This window comes from Hipposideros armiger, unplaced genomic scaffold, assembly GCF_001890085.2.
Source record: "Hipposideros armiger isolate ML-2016 unplaced genomic scaffold, ASM189008v1 scaffold_158, whole genome shotgun sequence".
In the NCBI taxonomy this organism is placed as follows: domain Eukaryota; kingdom Metazoa; phylum Chordata; class Mammalia; order Chiroptera; family Hipposideridae; genus Hipposideros; species Hipposideros armiger.
The window spans coordinates 122,005-145,737 of record NW_017731508.1 but is presented as its reverse complement, the minus strand read 5'-3'; the positions used below and the strand labels follow the sequence as shown (position 1 = coordinate 145,737).

General features: G+C 44.7%; 1 protein-coding gene across 1 annotated transcript in view; it reads right to left on the bottom strand.

Moving 5' to 3' along the window:
- Positions 1 to 16,005: 16,005 nt before the first annotated feature.
- The window catches only part of RYBP (RING1 and YY1 binding protein), a 92,487-nt gene continuing 84,759 nt past the window's right edge, over positions 16,006 to 23,733 (bottom strand). The window contains exons 2-4 of the mRNA XM_019651348.1: positions 20,626 to 20,802; positions 20,437 to 20,535; positions 16,006 to 20,033 (exon numbers count right to left, since the gene is read on the bottom strand). Of these exons, the coding sequence (XP_019506893.1) occupies positions 19,781 to 20,033; positions 20,437 to 20,535; positions 20,626 to 20,802 (529 nt within the window). The 3' untranslated portion in view covers positions 16,006 to 19,780. The remainder of the gene's footprint in view (positions 20,034 to 20,436; positions 20,536 to 20,625; positions 20,803 to 23,733) is intronic.

The window sequence follows — 23,733 nt, the reverse complement described above, 5'->3', positions numbered from 1 at the left end:
ATCACCTTGCAGGCTACAGGAAGGGGTGCCCTGTGACTTGTGGGATCTGCAGGCAAACAAACTGTGAAGCGGGATGCTCTCCCAGGGAGGACAGGGAGTCTGCTCCTGAATCCTTTGGTTATAATAAACATCCACTATTCATGGAGTGATTACAATTTGCCAAACCCTCACAACCTGTTTTATATGGTTTATCAGCACAGCAATCACCAAGGGGAATATTCCCGTTTTACAGATGACGAGACAGAGGCTCAGCAAGGCCACACAGCTCTAAGAGGCAAGACCAGGATTTGAACCCAGAGCTCACCTTAGCCATCTCCCTCTACCACTGTTAGCTCTATTTCTGAATTAGTAAGGTGTTTTCAGTTGCAAGGAAACAACATCCAATTCCAACTGGCTTCAGCCCACCTCCATCCCAAAAGGAAATTATTGTAAAGTTTAGGGTTTTCAGGCACAGTAGGATCCAGATGTCAGTATTCTCACAATTCCGTCTCATCTCTGGCCCTGTTTTCCTCAGTGTCAACTTTAATTGATGGTACCAGAGCTACAAAATGGCCACCTGTGGGTCCAGGCTTCTACTCTGCTTCACAAACTCACTGCAAACGTGACCCTCTGTTCTAATAGTTCTAGCACAAGTCCTGAGTGTCATTGTCATCGGTCCAGCATGGAATAGCCCAAAACCAATCATTTGGTCAAGGTAATGCAGTATTCCCATTGTCCAGAAATGGATCCGGTGTCCATTGCTCAAGTTGGCAGGTAAGGACAGCAATCTCTCAGCCCCAAATTACAGAAACTGAGAATGGGGCAAGGTGATTTACCAAAGGGAAATCGGGAATAATTTACTAGCTGAATGGATTCTTGGCAAGCAGAATCTACTACAGCCTCTCTGTTTCTCCCGTGAGTCTTTGGTATAATTCCTTTGGAAAATCTCCAATCTGATCCTCATGGAAAGAAGAGGCAAAGTCTTCACCCACTCAGAAAGGCAAGAAGGCCTTGGGTGAGTGCCTTTGTGTAGCAGATGGCGGTGTAGAGGAAGTGGGTTGTAGAGGAAGTGGGTTATAGTGGAAGTGGATTGTAGAGAAAGTGGATTATAGAGGAAGTGGGTTGTAGAGGAAGTGGGTTGTAGAGGAAGTGTGTTGTACATCTCCCACATTGGAGGCATGGTGGCCATTGGACTGCTTTGGGGCCAACAGAAAGTGAGTATGCAAGCAGAGGTCTCAAATACTGCAGGAGACCAGCTCCCGCAGGTCCAGGGGTTCCCTCAGGTGGAGGCGGAGTCGGCCAGGAAAAAACGCTTGGAGACACAGGAGCGCTTTTTCAAGAAGAGAAGTGTCTCACTTTATTTTACAGCATGCCCCTTTTTATACCGGGCAGTTTAACCACTGTTCCATTAGTATCAGGGTTTTACTTCCTCATAATTCTTATGCTCCAGGGTACAGCTATACCTTTTCTATGCTAAAGACTAACTTATCTTAACTGAATCCAAATCCCTCCACCTACAATGACTGCGACCAAGGCCTGAGCCTCTACATAGTCGCCCAAAGGATGGTTACCATGACCACCCAACATTTATTTTAAAAACTATTGTCTAAGTAGGATCTTAAGATTTACAGGGTGTGCACTTTGACCTTTACTAAGAGATTAGTAGTGTGACTAAAATTGCCTTTAGTGTATAAAATATAATTATTGTGATATATCTATTAGAAGGGGTGTAAGATCTTCGTCCTACTGGGGGGCATCCAAAGGGGAATTTAAATTCTTTAAGATATAAAGCAGTATCTGTTTCTCAGTCAGAGCTTCAGAATTTGTCACAATTGCAGTGTGTTTGTTTGGCCATGTCAGATACTGAGGCACAGACGGCTCGCGGCAAAATACACTTGCTTCATTTGTCCTGGCCTTCTGTGCTTCCTCCATTTACCATTATCCTCTGGGTAACTACTGGTTGCAGAATGAAGAAATACATAGAATATACTTGATCACAGACCCAAAGCCTAAAGCAGACCTACCTCAGACCCAAGAGCAAGACACATAAACGGTGGTTGTTGTAAGTGCCTGAGATTTGTGGGCGAGTTGTTTGTCATGTGGCATTATCAGAGCAAAGTCTATCACACTTTGAAAGTTTTGGAGGTTTTATCTTGAGGGAAACCGCTATTTTTTGAAATAAACAGTCTTCCAGGCACTTAGTACTCTGAGCTATGGTCAGTCTATATTCTGCCAAGATGCTCTAGTAACCCAGAAAGGCATAGCCACCATATTTTAACACAGCAGCCATATGTCAGCTCCCACCAAGGGAAGTCTTCACAAGCCGGACAGACTTTCAGCATCTTTTCTGGAGCCCTGCAATTTGCCCTACACTCTATTCAGGGCCCCTCAGAATCTTTACCAGCTGTGTGACCTTGGGAAGTCATTTGCCCTCTCTTAGCCTTAGTTTCCTCATCTGCAAAAGGGAATAATACTAAGTCTTAGCTTTTTGGAGAACTAATCTAGAGAATACACAAACACAGTTATAGTACCTGGTACAGTGAAATAGCTCAACAAATGTTAACTTTATAGTTGCTCATTTTTAAAATTACTGGAGGAGTAAAGATGCATTTAAATGTTCAGATTGCTCCTCTTAGCCTTGGAACCATCATGCAACAAATCATGTCCCATAGTAAAGAAACCCTGAGGTGACTGAACCTGGGAAAAGTGGGATCTAGAACACTGGCAAAGCCGGTTTTCTTCTGTTTTGTTTTTTGTTTTAGTTACTTGAAATCACAAGCCAATTTATTTACTTTGATTGTTCATCACACAAATAGAAGTAAAACAAAGACATGAGAACAGTGACAGCATTTGCTACAACTTTAACTCATGAGAAAGAGTCATGGCTGGGAGAAAAGTCACAATTCCGTTAAATGGGAAAACATCAAACTCCCACATTTTATTTCCATTGGAAGTTTCTATGAGGTGAGATTTTAATGCCAGTTGATAAACCAGCCCCTGGTCCAGCCTTTTCCGGGCTCTGCCTTTCACGGCCTCCCATTCCCAGCTGTGCAGTGAGGAACTTGGAGTGAAATAACGATCTTTGTTAAATGACAGCTGCAGAGCAATGGTAATTTGGAGTTCTCCAGGTGCCAGGCACTGTGTTACATGCTTGATGCAAAATCTCATTTAGTTCTCACCACATTTGTGTCAGGCTGCTATACATTTTATCTCAGATGAGGAAACCGAGACTCAGAGATTTTATGTGATGTGCTCACATCCCACATCTAGTGGGGGGACAGATCCAGGACTTGAATTCATATCTGATGACAAAGATTGTGCCCCAAATCACTATTTTAGGCTGCACTGCATGGTCCTGGGTACTGGGTTAGGGAGAGTTACCTCAGTCTGTGGGAAGCTACAGAAAGAAGCCCAAACATCAGGGCTTTTCTTCCCCTTACTCTGCACTAATGGTCCCGGCTTGTGAATTTGGACCCATGACTCCCAGCTCTTGGGAAGGGTGAATCCAAAGCTGCAGATACTTCAAGCCAAGTGACCATCTCTAGGAAGGGCATCCTCAGAGCTCATACCTTCTGCCCACACAGCAAACTTCCCAGTCTGGTCTCGGGGGCAGACAGGCTTCTTCACTGCCAAGTGCACTGCAGTAGGGGCTGCAGACCCACAGCCCGCTCCTGGTGAGCCCTCTTCCCAGCTGTGTGGACTCAGGCACTCACTGATCTCCCTGGGCCTGAGTTTACCCATCTCTAAGAGTGGCACGCATTTGACTCAGTGGTTTCCAAACAGTTTTAGGCAAGGACACCACTAGTGAAAGTGCATGCAGACCTCCATGTGTGAAGCCAATGGCAGACCAGCTGTGCCAGATGAAACAGGCCTGGGTCTTGGCACCCCCCGTCTCCACAGGGAGCAGCTGGAACACTACTAGCCTAGCGCGTCCCTGAGGTTCCTCCAGCTCTAACCTTCGGAGATTCCTGGATCTTGATACCTGATTCCTAGACAAGTTTTTCTTCCCAAATGTGTTCATCAAGACCCTTAGTGACAAAAACTCAATTCAAATGGAGCTAAGCAAAAAGGGGAATGTACGAGCAAAGTCCCTAGAATTCCATTTGGGTTTTTCAAAGCTGGCATTCCTTGCTAAGCCTTCTTGAGTGGCTGGCTTTGCAGAGCCCTAGGCAATGTGCATGCCTTCCTACACCTGGAAGCCCCTGCCTAACCTGGCTCCCAGCTGTCACTGCAGCCAGAACCTGTGCCTTTTCCTCCTTCCTGACAGGCTGTGCCTCGCACCTGTGACCTTCTTCCCCAAGCTGTCCATATGCAGCTCCTTGTCATCCAGGCTTCAGCTCTTCTGAGAGGCCTTTCCTGCTACTCCACCTTAGGCAGCCCCCAGTCACTCCCCTTTACCTCACCTGGCCTTGTGTGCTACCACTGTCCCGAACGATGTTATCTATGTGCGCATGTGCTTGTTGTCTCTCTCCCCATAGAATGTCCACTGTTCACTGTGGTCTCCCTGACATCTAACACTCTGCGTGTCATGTACAAGCGCTCCATAAATGCTTGTAGAATAAATGCATGATTGAAGGAACTCTTCATGCTTTATTGAGTCTAGACTCCTTTTTCAGCATGCACCTGCTACAGCTTCCCGGGGGCTCCCCTGGAATCCCCTCAGTGCAACTCTGATCGTGTCATCCTCTGCTGGAAAGCTTTCAGGAGCGTCCTGTGGCACACTCAGGAGGCCCAGCTGCCTCCCCATGGATCACAGGCTCTGCGTGGCCTGCCCCCTGGAGCCCACCTCGCGCCTTCCTGCCCCTGGCTTTCTGCTCCAGTCCTGTGTTCCAGGGCTCCTGCTGCTGGCTTTACAGAGCACTTACCACAGTTGGTTCTCGCATTCTGCTGTGCCTACTGCCTCACGTCGGCCTGCTCCACCTCACCTGATGCTCTTTAGGGCAGAGACTTCGTCTGGCTTTGCACGCTCAACTCAGCCCTGTTCCTGGCACTTAGTGGTGCTTCTTAGATATTGGTAAATGAAAAGATGAATAAATATGGTTGAATACTTACTATATGCCAGACATTAAATTAAAAATGTAAATACATAATCTCATTTCATTTTCTCAGCAATCTTGCGAAGTGGGCACTGTTATGTTTGATTGATTGAACACATGAATGAATGAATGGACTTTTAAAGGAGGGCAGAGCCACAGTCCAAAAGCATACAGAGGCCAGGAGGGATCGTAATGGGGGAAACTAGCGAATTGAGGGAGCCATGACAAAACGAAGCACATGACACGTCACAGCTTGAACTTCATTCTTCCAAAATTCGTATGTTGAATTCTTAACCCTCGGTACCTCAGAATGTGACCTTATTAGGAGACAGAGTCTTTGCAGATGATTAAATTAAGACAAGGTCATTAGGGTGGGCCCTAATCCAATATGACTGGTGTCCTTATAGAAAGGGGAAATTTGGACACAGACACACACACACATACACACACAGGGAAGATGACATGAAGAGACACAGGGAGAAGACGGCCTTCTACAGCCAAGGACAGAGGCCTAGAGCACATCCCTCCGTCACAGCTCTCAGAAGAAATGCTGCCAAAACCTTGGTCTTGGACTTTTAGTCCCCAGAACTGTGAGACCGTAAGTGTCTGTCTGAGCCACCTAGTCTGTGGTACTTCGTTATGGCAGCTCTCACAAACTAAAGCAGCATCCTAAGACATTCACATTCTAAAACATTTTTCAACCCCGGTGGGCCAGATAAGACTTATCCAGAGGCTGCATTCTGCTCGAGAACGCAGGTGGCAAGCCCAGCAGCTTCCCGTGTCCCCAGAGCATGCCCTGTCCACTAGGGAACCAGCTCTGTGGGAAACTGAGGTCAAACAGATCAAATGGGAATTTAATTATGGTTTGGAGACAGGCCCCTGAGGTCACAGAGTCAATGAGGGCAGGGACTGGAGCCCAGGCCTCGCTGTGGCGCTTGTGCCCCAGGCTCCAGAAGCTGTGCAGCCGCCTCCACATAGAGCCTGTTTGTCAAGTACAGGAGAAAACCAAAATAAAAAAGAAAACAGAGTGAATCAGTGTAGACGTGGCTGTTGACTAATACCCCAGCATATGGTAATCAATATTCTGTAAAGCTCCCTGGAACTGCTATTTACAAGTACCTGTTCGTTATTAAAATTGAATCTATTTTTCCCCACTCCATTTAGTTGAGAAATCTCATGTTACACAGAAAGGTTAATTACAAACCAACTTCCAAAAACCCTTTGTTGGAAGCTTCTGTTTCATTTTCCCCAAAAGGAATTCTTGAACGTCACATTTGGGAATGCAGACTTGGGCTGGCTTAGCTAAATCATTTCTTCAATCCAGCAGCCCCCAGACGGAGCAAACCTCTCAGATGGCCTGATTGAGCTGGGATTAACCAGAAACCACTTCAAACTGTCGAAAATATAGGTTTTGTTAGTTTTTCCATTTAGACTGAAGACCACCATCTTCTCAACATGTTGTTCTGGTTGCAAAAGTAAGAAAGTCTCAAGTTCTGGGACCACAATGAGAGACATACATTCCAGTGGCTACACCAATTAATCTGTTTGCTCCCGACTTTGGGAAAGGTAAGTGGTCTATCACTTGGTGGGTAATACATACCACATGGCATTCCTCAGCCTCAAGGACGCCCGGGAGGCCTCACTTTTCTAGTGATAAGTAGAATGTCATGGCACAGAGCAGGCCTCCAGCACCAAGGCTAAGCTCCTTCCCCACCATTAGCTGAGACGAAGAGCTTCCCTGCTTCCCATGGCCCCACCACAGCCATCCCCGAGTCAAGTTCTCTCCAGCCATGCTGAGAAACGTCCTTGTAGAAGGTGGGGGTAATACTGGTTTTAGTCTGCCTGGCCATTTTCTACTTCCTCTAGCCTCTTCAACTCCATGTGTCTTCATATGGTCTCCCCAGGTTGCCATTTTGGTATGCGGTTTCCTGGGCATCATGGCTGGGCCAAGAATAGGGAATATCACTCTGTTTGCATCGGCAATGAGCACATAACCCAAACTCCCTAAGACTTGTAGCTAGTGTGTGACAATAGTCTTCCTCTTTAAAAAAATTTTTTTAATCCTGTGTTATAGGTGCATACACCCAAGCTTCTGGGAACCAACTTTCTTGCCGGATTTAGTGTTCCTGGCTGCAGCTGGATCACAAAATAAATACTGCTGACAAAAATACTAGTTAAATACTTATACAGTATTTACTGTTCCTAGTACTATTCTAAGAACATTACATGGATAACCTCACTGAATCCCCATAATTCTCCTCTGAGGTCAATACACTTATCACCATCCCCATTTTATAGAGACTAGGATACTGTGGCATAGGAAAGTTAAGTAACTTGCCCAAGGCCACATGATGAGTAAAACTGAAATCCAGGCAGTCTGGCTCCAGAGCCTTTACTCTTAACCACTACCATAGAGTGAGCAGGGAAAGATGGAGGGATGACATCAATTAAGCCCCTGGATCCAGCCATGCCTGAAGTGATACCTGGATTTGCTCAAGCTGCTTTGTTTTGTTGTCTGTCTCTTGCAGCCAAAGGAGTCCTGTTTAATATATCCCTCTACAACATTCTTCCTGGGGAGAAGACAGGCAAAAGCCTCTTGGTGTTTCCTGTAGTCCATTTAACAAGGCTCTGTCTGTGAACATCAAATCCCTTCCTGTGGTTCTGTTATTAATCTTATTCCACAGACTATGAAACTGAGGCCCCAAAACGTTAAGTCACTCATCCAAGAGTCCCTCAGGTCTGCCTGACCCACTGTCCCTGATCCTGACCACCTCCAATCCATAGTGTTCTTACACTGATGTGTAACACAGCCCAGCTACTTCCAAAACTAACATAAAGGTTTCTAGTAGACATGCAGATGCCAGGGCAGTTAAAAATCAGTGTTATTTTTTTTTAAACACGGATTTATTTATATATAATTCATATACCACACAATTAACCATTTAAAGTATACAATTCAATGATTTTTAGTATATTTACAGAGTTGTGTGTCACCAAAATAAACTTCAGAACATTGTCATCACCCAAAAAGAAATCCTGTACCAGTTATTCCCCATTTCTCTTCAACCCTCTCCCCAGTGCTAGGCCACCACTTATCTACTTTCTCTGTCTCTATAGATTTGCCAGTTCTGGACATTTCATGTCAATAGAATCATAAAATATATGTAATAAAGGTAGGGCTTCCATATGTGAATTTTAGAAGACACAATTCAGTCCATAACATGCAACATTCCTTGTTGATCTAGGAGATCTTTAGACTTTGAGCGTGTTGAATAGGGTATATCTGGGAGCATGCACACATGTGAAGGCAGCCCTTTATAAAGCCAGAACTGGAGCACAAAGAGTTGGGCTAATCACAGTTGTGGTTAAACATACACATCTTATGAGTCCTGCCTTTGGATCATTATAGGCAACTCAGTGTCAAGAGCTAAAAGATGGGCCAGATTCACAGAAAGATCTTTTAGAGCAGAAACAATTAAATGTGTAACTAAAACTACATCCCTTCTCCTACCCAAAACTCCAGACCACAGAACTCCCAATTTCAGTAACATTTCCCAATTGTCACTTTAGAAGAGTCTAGCTGACTGAAGCAAAAAGGTGACTGGGAACATGGAGCTGTGCTCACCGCCAGCTTCTGGAGTACCAAACCTGGCTTTACTTTTCTTCCAACTTTAACAATGCAGCAAGAATGGAAAACCAGATTTTTCTGTTCAGAGTCTCTCCTTGGATATAGTGGGGAGGGACAAAGGGAGTGGAATGGAAGCAGCTAGGTTAGATTTAATTCTTTCTACTTCATGGTCAATTTCTGTTTGTATTCTTATATTCCAATAAAATGATGTGGTAGACTGTCTAATGCTCAAAACAGTTGCTGCCCCTCCCTGTGGCACCTATCCTGTGGGATAATTATACATCCCTATCCTATGTGGTCATCTGATTCTATAGCTCATCAAATGTGAGCAAACACCACCTGTGTCATCTCTAAGCAGAGGCTTGAAAAGCCTGAACATGTCTTGCTATCTCTTCTGCCTCAAGACTGACAATTACATTCCAGAGTCAGGCTGCCCCATCAGCCTGGTCTCCAGAATAAAGATGACATGAAGTAAAACAGTCAGAGACTGGTAGCATGGGTGAGAAATCAAACTTCGTTGTTGTAAACTTTGGAGATTTAAGGTAATTTGTTACAGCAGCAAGACATAGCCTAAACTGACTGATTCAGGCAGGGATTTCTTCAGTTTGAAGCTGCCCAACAGCTCCCCATTAACTCATATAGCCATCACATTCTTGATAATATAGATTCTTTCTTTTTCAGGGAGGAGTAATTTAGAAAAAGGAGAGAGCAATACCAAAATTATCTGGATCCTTCTTAACCTGCAGTGGTACTTCAATTTGGGATCATGGAACCATTGTAGAATCCAATGAAACCTCTGAACACTGCCTCCAATAAATATGCACAATGCAATAAAATGCGCAACACACATTTTTTTGTAAATAATTTCACCTTACAGATCCTCTGAAATCCATCCATTCATGAGCCCCTGATTTAGTCTAATTTCAGTCTCACTTTCTTCAAAAATTCCCAGAAGCAGAAACTAAGTTAAAGAGCTGAAACTTGAGATATCACTTAAGAAATCTTCCACTAGAGGACAGGGACTCTATTATTCAGCTTTGGGTCATTATACTATTCAGCACAAAGTAGGCAACCAAGAAAAGTATGTTGGACTAAACACACAGCCATGTGGTAAGGTACCCCATTGTATAGAAGAGCTCAAGGTCATCCAGCTATTGAGTGATAACTGGATCTGTAGTCAACCTACTGACTTTAGACTCTGGCAATATCCATAGGCCTAAGCTACTCAAACGCAGGATACTGCAGAAGAAATATAGCATGTTTTCCTGGGGCATCAGTTTCACTAAGAATGTTTACAATCAGTTAATGTTAAATTCATCTTCATATAACAGAAAACCCCAAAATAATGGTGTGTGATGGTTCATTTTGTGTGTCAACATGACTGGGCTAAGGGATGCCCAGATAGCTGGTTAAATATATTTCTGGGTGTGTCTGTGATGGTTTTTCTGGAAGAGATTAGTATTTGAATCAGTAGACTGAGTAGAGATCCACCCTCACCAGTGTAGGCAGGCATCAGGCAATACAGTTAAGGGCCTGAATAGAACACCAACATGAAAAAAGGGTGAATTCCATCTCTCTCTGCATGAGCTGAGATCTTCTATCCTCAGACAGCAGCATTCCTGGTTCTCAGGATTATGGGCTCAGACTGAGATTTACATCATCAGCGCCTGGTTCTTGGGCATTCAGACTTGGGATGAATAAACCACTGAATTTCCTGAGTCTCCAGCTTGAAGATGGCAAATTGTGGGACTTCTCAGCCTCCATGACCACATGAGCCAATTTCTATAATCTCTCTCTCTGAGATGGGGGGAGGGGGGAGGAGAGAGAGACAGGGAGAGAAAGAACGTCTTCTATTGGTTCATTTTCTCTGGAGAGCCCTAATACAGAGTGGTTTAAATAAAAGAGAGGTTTCTGTCTCACCTCTAAGAGGTCAGGGGCTAGGCAGGCAGACCTGGGATGGCAGCTCCATGGAGTCATCCAAGGGCCCTTCTATCTTTCAGCTCTTGTTACCCTTAGCATGTAGCTTACATCCTTAAGGTCACCTCATAGTCCAAGATGACTGATAGATGCCAGCCATCATGTTCAAGTTATAAGCTGGAAGCTTGAGGAATCAGGTAAAGTAATGTGATGTTTGTCTCCCTCCCATCACTTGAGGACATTTCTCAGAAGTGACACATGACAGACACTTCAGCTTGCTCCCCATTGGCTGGAATGTAGTCACATGACCATACCTGGCAATGCAGGAGTCTGGGGAATGTTTTCTTACCCCAGAAGGCAGCCTGCCCTGCTAACAACTGGGATCCATTACTAACAAACGAGGGAAGAACAGAAATTGGGAGGCAAACAAGGGTGTACCACATAACTGGGAGATATTACTGTTTTTATATTCAAACATGGCCACTTCTAATCAGACAGGCCTGGTTTCCAGTCTGGTCTGGCTGTGCAGGGCTGTCAAGACGTAAAGACTGTTGTGTTTGTGCAAGGTCTGTTTAGTGGGAGGTCACGTCAGGCTCTCATTCCCAGGGTGGACTCCTTGTGGGCAAAGATTTAAGGGTAGGCAGAAGTGAAGGTAAGTATGCTGACATCTGACAAATGAAGAGAAAAGCAGCCCAGCCAAGGCATACAAAGCTCAGGCAATGAAAAGTTGACTTTCAATGCAGCAGTAGGAGGCTGGCCACCATCTCAGCTCCTCCCGAAGGGCCTGCTGCCCCTTGGGATGCAAGCTCCCAGCAGGATTGGTGGCAATGTAATGGGAGATCCTGTTCTCTGAGGATGAAGGTAAGGTGAAGACAGACGTCAGCATGGGGAGAAGTCATGGAACGGGGTGAGTGCATCAGTGAGGTTACTGCCTTGGAACTATGTCATTTTAACATCAAACAGCAGCAGGCGATGCTGGTGTTGAGCAGGGTTGGCTTTATATGGGGGGAGAGACAAATGAAAAACAGAGGGAGGTTAAGGACTGACTTTGACATGGCTGATTCCCATGCTTTTTAGAGCATTCACGAGCACACGTGAGAGAAGGCTGCTGGCTGTCTTTGCCAACTATTAGACTAGGAAATGCACACAGGAGGGCCTTGGAATCCATGCCTTGCCCAATATGTATCTAACCCCTCCTCCATACCTCCCCAAACTGGGCTCCACATGGGTGGGAGAAAGGAAGGTAGCAAGCTATCCCAAACTTTTCAACTGAAGCGTCCATCAAGGCAGGAGGATATACTGAGAACATGAATTTCCAAGTTTTGCATTTTATTTATTTATTAATTAAAGATTTTATTGGGAAATTGGGGAAGGGGAACAGCATTGGGGAATCGAGGAAGGGGAACAGACAAGTTGCTGTCCTTTTGTTCTTCAGTTCAGTCTAGTTGTGGAGGACGTCACTTCACTGGCCCATGTTGGTATTATCATTGCACTCTTCCCGGGTGAGGCAGATAGGTCGCCGGTCACTGAACAGCCGCTCACAGCGGCTCTTGGCAGCTCACGCCGGCTGCCAGCCGCTCACGGTAGCTTATGGGAGCCCATTGCAGCTCCACTGCAGCCTATGTCGTCACCAGTGACTTATGGCAGCCTAGCTCCAGGTCGAGCTGTTGTTCAGCATCTTAGCTGTAGAGGGCGCAGCGTCATTAGCCCTCATGTGGGATCCGAACCGGGGCCCTGCTGCTCAGAGCTGGTGTCCCAAGCCAACTCTTAACCAACGTGCCTCTCGGCTGACCCGGGTTTTACTTTTTAAATACATGTTGAATTTGTATTTCCCCACTCTCCACGCTTCTGGTAATTACATTGTGTAATTATCTGTGTGCTGGGCACTGTGCCAAGCCTCCCCCTCCAGGGAGTGCCAGCTGTCCCTAGCAGGCACTGAGGAGGGACTGCCCCAGCTCAGGCAGTGTCACCTCAGCTCTGGGCGCCCAGGCCTCCACACACCTTCCTGCAGCAACTCTATAATGCAAAATCTTCAGAAGTCTGGCGGTGAGGATTTTCAAAGGTACCGAAGTGAAGGTCACATCCAGAGGCTGCCAGCCTCTCAACCTCTGTCAGGAAGAAAGGGTCCTGATATTCAGGGAGTCAAGAACAACTCACTCAGGTGAGGGTGGATTCAAGAGCGCTGCGGGAAGAGTACACTGTTCCGTCTCCCCTGAGAGGCAACAGAGGAGACCCGGGGGGCAAGCGGCTCACAGGCCTTGAAACAGGCCTTGGGGATAGTGTAGCCGCAGGCTGGCCTGCCCCCACCCTCCCCAGCTGTATTCAGGAGTGTTACTGTGAGGATTAAATGAGATAATACACTGACGGCACACAAAACAGTGTGTGTATGTAACCTAGCAACACGCTTATGAAGCTCCTGTTGTGTGGTGATGCCAGGCACTCTGCAGATCTCTAATTTTCCCACTGACTAAACTTTTTATTTTTTAATAACAGGATAGTGAACATCATGAAAAAAAATCAAAATTTTAATGAAGGTTGTATTCATTGTAACACTCACTGTCTAGACACAGAAACACCAAGTAGCTGTCAAAAATACCACTAGACTTTATTTACATGTAGCAACTGCTCCTTCCTCTGGGTCAAGAATATAAACATTCACTCATGAATTTAAAAACAAGACAAAACAAACCCTCTTCATTCATTCCCAGTGTTGACATCAGTGATGCACCAGAATGAATGTTCAGAAAAATATTTTGGTGCCCATTATTAAAAACACGGCAAAATACAAGCAAGCACTGGGCACTGGCCAGGGCCCCTTGAAGCATAGAATAGGGCAGCGAAGGGTGTTTCCGAGATTAGGAAAAGTAGCCTAGGGAAGTGACTTGCCTAAGGTCACCCAGTCAGGAGGAGGTGGCAGGCTCACCAATTGACTCAAAAGGTATCTCCTGTTGTTTGTAGGAATCAAATCCTTTGGTGTTGTGTCCTGTTACTTGAGTCCCTGAGGTTGACCAAATCAGTGTGCTTGGGCAGGCCCGTCTGGCCTATGTGATTGGCAGGCCTGGGGGTCTGGTTGACTTCAGAGCAGGGGCCTGAGCTTCTGGAAGAGCTGGGTGCTGGATACTGACTTTTCTTTCCTCACTCCTGCCAGCCTTCCTCTCGGAGTTCCTGTGGTTCCAGGGAGCACCGGTAACTGGAGGATTAAAAATGGCCTTGGAAGGTTTTCCAGTTGCTTTGGGGGTGTTTGTCCAGGGCAGGAATGGTGTTTTACTTCACAGAACGTGGGGCTGGGACACACACAGCTGAGCTGAGTCTGAACCTGAATTCAGCTGAGAGCACTGTGATTGGTTAGTGCTGAGTGGCCGACGCTTGAGGGGAGACAGTGGTGGGTGGTGTCACTTTTTGGCAGGTCTCAGTCCGAAGCGCCTGCAAGAGTTGACCGTTCTGTCTTGTGCTCATCTCAGCACTCACCCCATTTGCTGTTGTCTAGCAGCCAGTACTGTGTGTGTAGCAGGGATCCGGCGAGGGCCCTCTGGATGCCGCAGTGAGCCTTGCGGCTGCCTGCCGGTTTACCACACAGAACATGACACCTGGAGATCCACGTTCACCCCATCTTTCCAGACATGTCCTACAACCTTTTCTAGAAAGAGCCTTCCCTGTAGCCTTCGGTGGTCTTTTTCCATTGTGCTTCCTGACAAATGCCATTAAGGGAAGCTAAATTAGACCCTGGCTCCTTTTGGTGATTAGCAAGTAAGAACTTGATCTTGAGTTTTTGATCCTTATAGAAGGATTGCTGTGAACCTTTCACTGCTATGATTTTAAGGTTTCAGAGTGGCTCTTCAGAACTGCTGAGAGGTCAGGAACAAGACAGCCCTCATCTTCCTGCCCCAGGTGGAGGCTGGCTGCTTCATGTCACAGACCTGTGAAAGCACAAGCCTGGGCACTTGCCAGCTTAAGACATCATCCTATCCTTGACCAGGATCAATTCGGGAGAGCTTCTTACCACGATATCCCTCCACAGGGGGTCTGAGCTTAGCCTCTGCCTCCCCTTCTCATCCTTACAATTGCAAAGAACCACCCACTTCCTAAGACAGACATCTTTGCACTTTGACTGTAGGGGCTAATCTCTTGCTACACGCCTGCATCTAGTGTGGGAAGCAGCTTCCATACTCCCCAAAAGGGTGATACCAGTGCCACCTGTGGCAGTGACCCTCACAGAGGACCCCTCGGGTACCAAGGGGTTGGGTGGTGGGGAGTTACAGCCTATCCCTTATCTGTATCCACAGTGGCCCCTGAGAAACAGACACCATGTGATCCCTACCCTTCAACCCTCCCAGATCCTCCCCAAGACTTCCAAGGAGTAAGACCTGGCTTGTGCCTCGGAACTGGAAAAGCAGCACAAAGGGTAATGGAGTTTGCCAAGTTTTCTTTTACCAGGACAAACCCATTTCAAATTAGGGTCCTGCACCGTTTATATTTTCTTTTCAGCATTAGTTCAGGTGCTGACCCGGGACAAAGAAGAGTAACTGGGGATGGATCTGGACGTTTCTTTGGAAGCGGCATCAGTGGCCTTAGCAGCAGTTTCCCAGGGGCAATCAGCCACCTTTGCTCCTGTGGCTTCTTGGTTTGCCACTGCCTTTCATTTCCATCTGAGTCAGTTTACCTAACTGTAGTTGGCCAGAAACAGGTGTCTCCTAAGGGCTTTCAGTCAGACTGAATTAAGCAGTCAGCCATCATCTCCGTTTCCTTCTTTAGATCACTGCCATCTACTTCAAAGGATATGCCTCGAGACATGAGTTCACTTTCTTCCTAAATTCATCCACTTTCGTTCACCTGTTTCCTGCTGCAGCCATGTACTGAGACACGTAAACCATCTTCAGCTTCTAATAAACAATTCAAGTTTTTATTTATTTATTAATTAAAGATTTTTATTGGGGAATTGGGGAAGGGGAACAGACAAGTTGCTGTCCTTTTGTTCTTCAGTCTAGTTGTGGAGGACGTTGCTTCACTGGCCCAAGTTGGCACCATCATTGCACTCTTCCCGAATGAGGTAGATCAGTTGCCGGATTCCTGACGGCCTCTCAGGCGGCTGCTGGCCGCTCACGCTGGCTGCTGGCTACACACGGTAGCCCATGGCAACCCAGTGCCATAGGGGCTGCGGCCTACGCTGTGGGGACTCATGGCAGCCCAGCTCCAGGTTGAGCTGTTGTTCAGCGTCTTAGCTGTAGAGGGCAGTGTCACTGGCCCTCATACGTGGGATCCGAACTGGGGCCCTCTGGTGTCCCAAGCCAGCTCTTAACTATTGCGCCACTCGGCCGGCCCAACAATTCAAGTTCTTAAGTCTCCTATTCACACTGGGAATATTCCACAAGTTAAAAATCTAAGTACAAGAAGTAACTAGTTTTCTAAGGGCTAAAATCTATACGCACAAAAATAAAGATTTCAATGTAAATTTTACTATTTTATTTGTGAAAAAAACTACAAGCAGAATTCATAAATAGACATTTCTATTTAAGCAGGAAAATGATAAAGTGGCTTCTAATAACATAGTCGTGCACATGCCAGTAACAGGAATATATTAACATCTTTTATTTGCTAGACAAAGAGCAGTGTCCAATATAAATTTCCCCCAAACATTTAAGACCTGTGAATTTCTGACCAGTTCACAAAACCACCAACCGACACTTTTAGCATGAAGAAAAAAACAAACCTAAGACTGTCAGCTCTAAGGACGTTACAGAGCAGAAACTTCCAAAAGCGTTATACAAGCTGTCTTTCTGGGCAAATGAAAAATATAGCTCGTATAATACATTAACAAAAATTCACAAGGTAAGATTATGTTTTGACATACTTAACAAGCATTCTCTATTTGTCTCCAACAAACAAAGCTAAGGAAATAATGTAACCATCTTTACACAGTAAATTAAGGTTACAAGTCATACACAAGAACAGAACTGCTTGCGCATTAAAAACTGTTCAGCTCCATTGTCATACTCTAAATGTTGGCTCTTAAACCATTTTCGGTTACATACAAGCAAAGGTTATTATATATTCAGCAATTAATAAATTTTCAATAATTTAAGATATGGTAGCTCAAAAAAGTAGACTGAGAATGGTCTTGATAAGGCAGGTGAACATCTTAGTGGGACTAAACTCACAGAAGCTTCTGCCAATGTTTCAAATATCCAGATTGAAACTGAAAGGTTTTGACTAAAATATTTTGTGGGGTCAAGATGTCTTTACCTTTCTTTTTTAACTGCATGACTCAAGCAGAGCATGTCAGGTAAGCTGCGTGTGCGCGCGCACAAGTATGTGAAAGATCATGTGGTGTTAAAACAAATGGAAACTTGCAAGCATAACACTGTGCTTTTTTTTTTGCTTTGTTTTTATAACCTGCTTACTGTGCCACTGAATACCAAGTATTTCTGGCCCTCTTTTAAAATATCTTTCTAATCTACACTAGTGTTTTTTATATGCTGCCTACTAGTTGTAGGGCAAACCTCAAATGCAGGAAGTTACAGGAATTCCATTTCCAGAATACATGCCTGAGGGATCTCATCCATTTCAGAAATTAAAAGTCTGAAGTACCTACCACATCACTACCTCCACAGAATACACAATGACAGCTAAAGGACCTGCCGTTAACATCTGATTGCCAAGAAAAGTTCCTCTGTTAGCTGCAGTTCCTATCAAAATGTCAATTTCATCCCACCTGTCCTAAAGCAGCCCTCCCTTCCTTCACCCCCCCCATTAATTTATTCTTTAATTTATCACGGAGGCAAAACCAAAAAACCAAGACATTGGCAATGAATTAATTAGCAGCCTATGAGTAGCTGGTTAATCAGCTTTTTCCACTAATCTAGGGGTCCAATCACTTTACATGAAACAAGTTTTGAAAAAGTACACAGTGTTTCTGAACAAAGTGCATACCAACACTTACTTATTGGTTCAAAAAGCAGTGCAACCCACATGAGTTTGGTGGCAATTAAATTTCTTTAAAAAGTTAATTAAAAAACTTAGCAATCCCTTATATCTCTGGAAAATAAATATGGCTGACTAATTTACCCTCCCTGAGACCCTTAATAAAAGGAATATTAAAACTTTAGAAGGAATGTCTTTGCAATATCCCACTGATATTAAAATGTGGATTTAAAATTCATAGTCAAATCACTATGTATTATACATGCTGATGCTTACAGAAAGCATCTGATTTCCTTTGGTTCATTAATAAATACTTTAAAAATGTATTTAAAAAGATAAGAATGGCTTGCATTCCAGATACAAGCACTGTTTTTAAAAAGAGGGGAACATTGTCCATGCATTTGATAGGACCACAGCAACAAATGGCACTGCTTTATAATCTTTACCTTTGAGAACAGAATTTAAATTATAGTACATTAGTGACTACAGAATAGTTTTAATGTAAATGTGAAAGGAACCTTTCCTGTTGGCTACTCAAATCAAGCTGTTAATTTTTTCTTTTTATTCGTTGCCTCCACAGACAGAAGTTATTTCTATTCTTAAGCAAACCAGGATTTACACACCAAAATATGGTGCTTCCTTACAAATCAGCTGTCCTCCCATGAGTCCCTAAGATATGATCAAACAAAGGGAAGGGGACATCAAGTTCCCATGCTTGAAATGATTCTGAAGTCTGTGAACTCTGTGGACATGAACAGTAAGAGTCAAAGAGAAGAGAGACACTAAATCCAAACAAAGCAAAACAAAACGAGACATTTTAAAAATGAGGGTGGAATCAGATTAGTGGTCTTTTTTGTTTTGTTTTTGCAAGACAGTAAAATTATGGGTGAAAAGACACTTTAAAAGAGAGTCTACTCAAGCTGTCTTTATGTTGAGGAAGAAAAGATCACAGGCTCCCAGGAAGTATGAGCTTTCCCTGCACCTCTGGCTGCTACCACTTAAAGCATTCACCTCTTGAGTTTCTTCCCACAGCAGGGAATTGAGAAATATCTCTAAACGTTGAGAAGCTCCATGTCCAAAACCTCCATGTCCGGACTGAATGTGTGGTTGATAACCTTTGTTCAGTAAAACAAACAAGAGTACATTTTACGAAAGAAAAACAATCCTCACAACTGAATCAGTACGATAAGGGAAACAGTGGACATGAGGCAAACAAATTTCAATTACAAAAACCACCACTGCAATGTCACATGCAAAGTGGAAACAGAGATTTGCTTCTTGTATGGACCAAAAACACAGTTTAGACAGTTTTAATCCTAAAACTAAGATAGACAAGTTACAGATTTAGCTCAGACGTGAGTAGAGGTCTGGAAAATGGATGGAATTCAAGTTACAGATACCGTATTTTCACGAGTGCTTATGTAAGAACAGCAACGTTCACATGTAACGGTAATTTACACGAATACTTGGCATTCTGGAGCTGGTTTAGTTACTTTTGAATGACAAAAGCCCTCCCAACTAAACCACTTGTGATTTGTCAGTTATTCCATTGCAAATGCAGGCTATCTGGGGTGGTCTTCAAGTGTGAGATCACACTGTTTAAAAATATTTATTTTTATATCATCCAGTACTCTTTAGACAGATGAGAGAGTCAAGCTCTCGTGTGGGTTGGAACATACTTCATGTATGACTCATTTTAATTTAAGGTCTTTCGTAGAAGAACTGTCCCAGATCTGTAACTGTTCAATGTTGTATTCACTTCACAGTGTATCAAGCACCAGCGTTGCCATGGATTGGTTTCAAATAACCCTTTATATATAATTTTATATTTATATATAGTTATATCAAAACTGATAGCACATAGTATAACTGGAAGAAAGAACTAAACTTAAAAGGATATGCTGAAAGAATGGAGTTTGTGAACACAATAAATAAATGTTCCCTCCCCCTCCCAGCCCATTCCTCAACAAAACAAAAACAAAAAACCAGTTGTAATGTACATGGAAAATTGTGCACAGCAGATTTTTTTTTTTATAAAAAGTAGATTCAGGAGCACATCCAATTATAAATGATTGTTAGGAAAATCATATAAAACAATGGAATACATAAAAGTGTCAAGAGTAATTGTCAGGGTGCGAAATTCCTTGGTGGCCAGATGCCCAGGCCAAGCAGAAATTATCCCGGCAGCATCACTAAGAGGTCGATGTCCGCAGAAGACTCCCCAGGGAGCCGGCAGCATGGGCAGGTGGAGGATTTGAATTTCATACCCTGATTCATAGTTTTCACAATCCCATGTGCGAGTTCAGAAGGACTCATCATTTGCGGCTGACATGTCGCCCTTAGGCGTGGAGGACCGGGAAGAGCCCTTGTCTGTGCTCTCGGAGCCTGAGCTGCTCTGGTTCTGCTGCTCTGACCCTGCACTGGAGGTCACTGTGGACGAGGAGGTGGAGGAGGAGCGAGTCTTTTCTTTAAAGTCTGTGATAATGACGGTGACGTTGCCCACAGTTACTGCCAACTGCTGTGCGGTGCTCCTGTCCACATTTTTCAGCCGGGGCCTAAAAGCAAAACCATGGGGGAATAGCCAACTAAATAAGCTCTGGATTAAAACCGACTTCTGGCAGATATCATCAACACACACCTCAGATTTCATCACATTATGGTAACGAACCCTAAGTGCCACCACATACACCAAATCTGCTGACTGACCTTAGCAGTAACGGAAACCATCAGTAGTTAAGAAAGCTTTGGGCCATGGCAAAATTATCAATTCATCTGTCTCCTGTTCTGGCCACAGAGCTGTAACAGCTCACATATATTTAAAAAGGTTACAGTCCCACAGCCAGTTCCTCACTCCACCCCTTCTTAGACTGCAAAGCCAAAGGCACAAAACCACCGTGCTCTCGATTATGACGAAGTAAATCAGAGCAGCATTTAGACTTTCATTCTAGTTTCAAATACCTTGAGGTGTGATTCGTTTCACTGGTCTTTGTTGTAGCATTTGCAGACTGTATGCTGTTTGCTTCGCTCGGAGGATCTTTCAGAATATCGGACTTTGGTCTAAAAGGGGGGATACCAAGAGAGGCATTTACAAGATATCTTTGATTCACCTGCAAACAATATACTGTACTGAGTTACCCCAGAACTTACTTTGTTTTCTTATTGGTATTTTTCTTGGTAACACTAGGACTAATTTCCTTATCTTTCTCAGGTTTCTCTTTGTCTTGCTTTTCAACTTTCTCCTTCTTCTCCTTTTTTGGGGGTGGGGGAGTGGCATACTGCTGTGCCACTTGTTGTGCCACCAGCTGAGAATTGATCCGAGGTTTTCTAAAACAGTCAAGGAAAGACACATCATTATTTACCTTGTAAATACTTCTTTAATTTTTTGTATTCTGGTCTCATAATTTCCAAAGTATTTTATTACTGGTAACTGGCATCTCAAAACTCAATTACGTAGTGTTGTTTCTACATCATTATTTCTGTGTAATATGGATAAGTCCATAAAACTTTTCCTCTTTCAAATTTGCTTTCCATTTATTTAATGACATATACACATGTGCTCACGCAAACAGTAAAAATGCCTTTCAGCCAATTTAAAGGTACACTTTTGGGCCGGCCGAGTGGCACGTTGGTTAAGATTTGGCTTGGGACACCAGCTTTGAGCAGCAGGGCCCCGGTTGGGATCCCACATTAGGGCCAGTGACACTGCCCTCTACAGCTAAGATGGTGAACAACAGCTCAACCTGGAAGTGGGCTGCCGTGAGTTGCCCCCACTGACATATGCTACAGTGAAGCTGCAGTGGGCTGCCATAAGCTACCGTGAGCGGCCGGCAGCCAGGGTGATCTGCCAAGAGCCGCCGTGAGTGGCCGTCCAATGGCCAGCGACCGATCTGTCTCACCCAGGAAGAGCGCAATGATAATACCAACATGGGCTAGTGAAGCGATGCCCTCCACAACTAGACTGAAGAACAAAAAGACAGCAACTTGTCTGTTCCCCTCCCCCAATTCCCCAATAAAATCTTTAAAAAAAAAAGGGGGGGGGGACACTTTCTAAGTGTGTGGAGAACACTGCTGCTTTTGAGCTGTCAAGATTATATTGACAGCTTTCAAATGCTCCTGCTGCAGAGGTTAATCTCATTTTATTAAATAGACACTGGTAATCCCTTGAAAAGAGAATAAAATTAGAAGTGTGACATTCCCTCCTCAATTTATTCCGACGTGGTCTGCTCCCCTGCAGCTCTGATGGGCAGACTACACATACAGAGCAGTAAAAGGTAACTGCTTCATACTAGCTCCCAAGGGGATAAGGACTGAAAGTCACTATAAATTCTTGGACAAGTGATACATTCATTGTGCTGTTGACCATTATGTCCCCATTATGTCCCCGCCAATCTCCAACTGACACTGGCTCTTAACACTATTGTTTACAAATTCTAACTGGTGCCAAACACTTTTCACAATGCATGACCACTGAAACCCAAATGGAAGGAAGAAAGGAAAGCCTATGCAGTTTCTATACAATATCAATTTTCAAAGACATTCCCATCTAGATCGACATAATAAACTCTCCAAATCTGAGGTAGGGAAACAAATATCCAAATGGATGCACTCAAGAGGTGAGACAATTGGCTGCCACAACAATGCAAGGGTCCCCTTTCAATCCTATAGCTTCCTCTGCATTCCCCAGGATGAAGGAGCTGGTCAGATAAATGTAACTGGACAAGGGCCAGCCGAGTGGCGCGTTGGTTAAGAGCTGGCTTGGGACGCCAGAGGGCCCCCGGTTCGGATCCCACATATGAGGGCCAGTGACACTGCCCTCTACAGCTAAGATGCTGAACAACAGCTCAACCTGGAGCTGGGCTGCCGTGAGTCGCCGGTGGCAGCATAGGCTGCAGCCCCTGTGGCACTGGGTTGCCATGGGCTACCGTATGTAGCCGGCAGCCAGCGTGAGCAGCCAGCAGCCGCCATGAGCGGCCGTCCAGAAGCCGGCGACTGATGTGCCTCGCCAGGGAAGAGCACAATGATGGTGCCAACTTGGGCCAGTGAAGCAACGTCCTCCACAACTAGACTGAAGAACAAAACGACAGCAACTTGTCTGTTCCCCTTCCCCCAATTCCCCAGCGTTGTTCCCATCCCCCCAATTCCCCAATAAAAAAAAAAATCTTAAAAAAAAAAAAAAAAAGTAACTGGACAAGGTCTGGCCTATCCATGGAAGAGCCAGTAATGGAGGACTAAAAAATACCCAGAAACAAACCTAGGAAAAATAAAGCTTCCTTTTAAAATAACTGTACCATTTTTTGCAAGAAAACAAATAAGAGTTGCTGGATACTTGATAAGCTGAGCCCTAAGCTAAGCACAGGTACTGGGCTACTGAGCACCTCCTGGGAGCAGGTGTGATGTGGCTGAGAAGGAATGTAGGACAAGGAGGAGGCAGAGGCTGGCTTCCAGACTTGATCAGGGTGAGTCTGAGCACCAGGGCACTGGGTTTGTTCTGAGTGTTTCAGTACTGGTTCGGTGATAGTATGGCTTTGCCAGAAAACATGCCAACAAAGGCACAATCTCAGAACAAGTTTCCTCTCAGCCTCCAGCAACCTAGGCCCTGGTCCCACGGAGGCACACCACAGGAGCCAGTCGGGTACACCTCAGCCTGGATCACAAAGGTCTCACTCATCACTAAGCAAGGGATTCACACACAGATGGGAAGCCCCAGAGAAAGGCAGGGATGTGCTAACTCTAAGACTGGACCCCAAATACCCCCAGGACCCATGTGAAAGGTAGCTTTCTTTTTCACAGGTTCTAACAAAGGCAGTACGACTGTGTTAATATAAAGATCACCACCACCACCACCACGAGAAACATTTCACAGGTACTTGCTGGGGTTACAAACAGATCAACTACTGTCTGCAGGGATTACCAAGCAGTTTAAATCAGAGTTAAACTGCCAGGCACTAACCAAGACTCAGGTGTCATAATGAAATAACTCAGCCCGGGTTAATACAATGAATAAACCACTAAAACTTTATGAAAAACTATACCTTCAGGGAGAATTTCAACTAAGCCAGCATATGACTTTACTCCAGGGAAATCCAACACCAGAACAATAGGACACCTGGACACCAGTGCAAAAAGAGTGTCTTCAACAGAGAGAGTGTTGAAGGAACGCCAGATGCTGCCCAGACTGCCAGCTGCCTCACCAGGCTCATCCACTCTGAGGTGAGAGGTGCCGGTCTCCCTCCAGGACACTCCATGACATTCTGT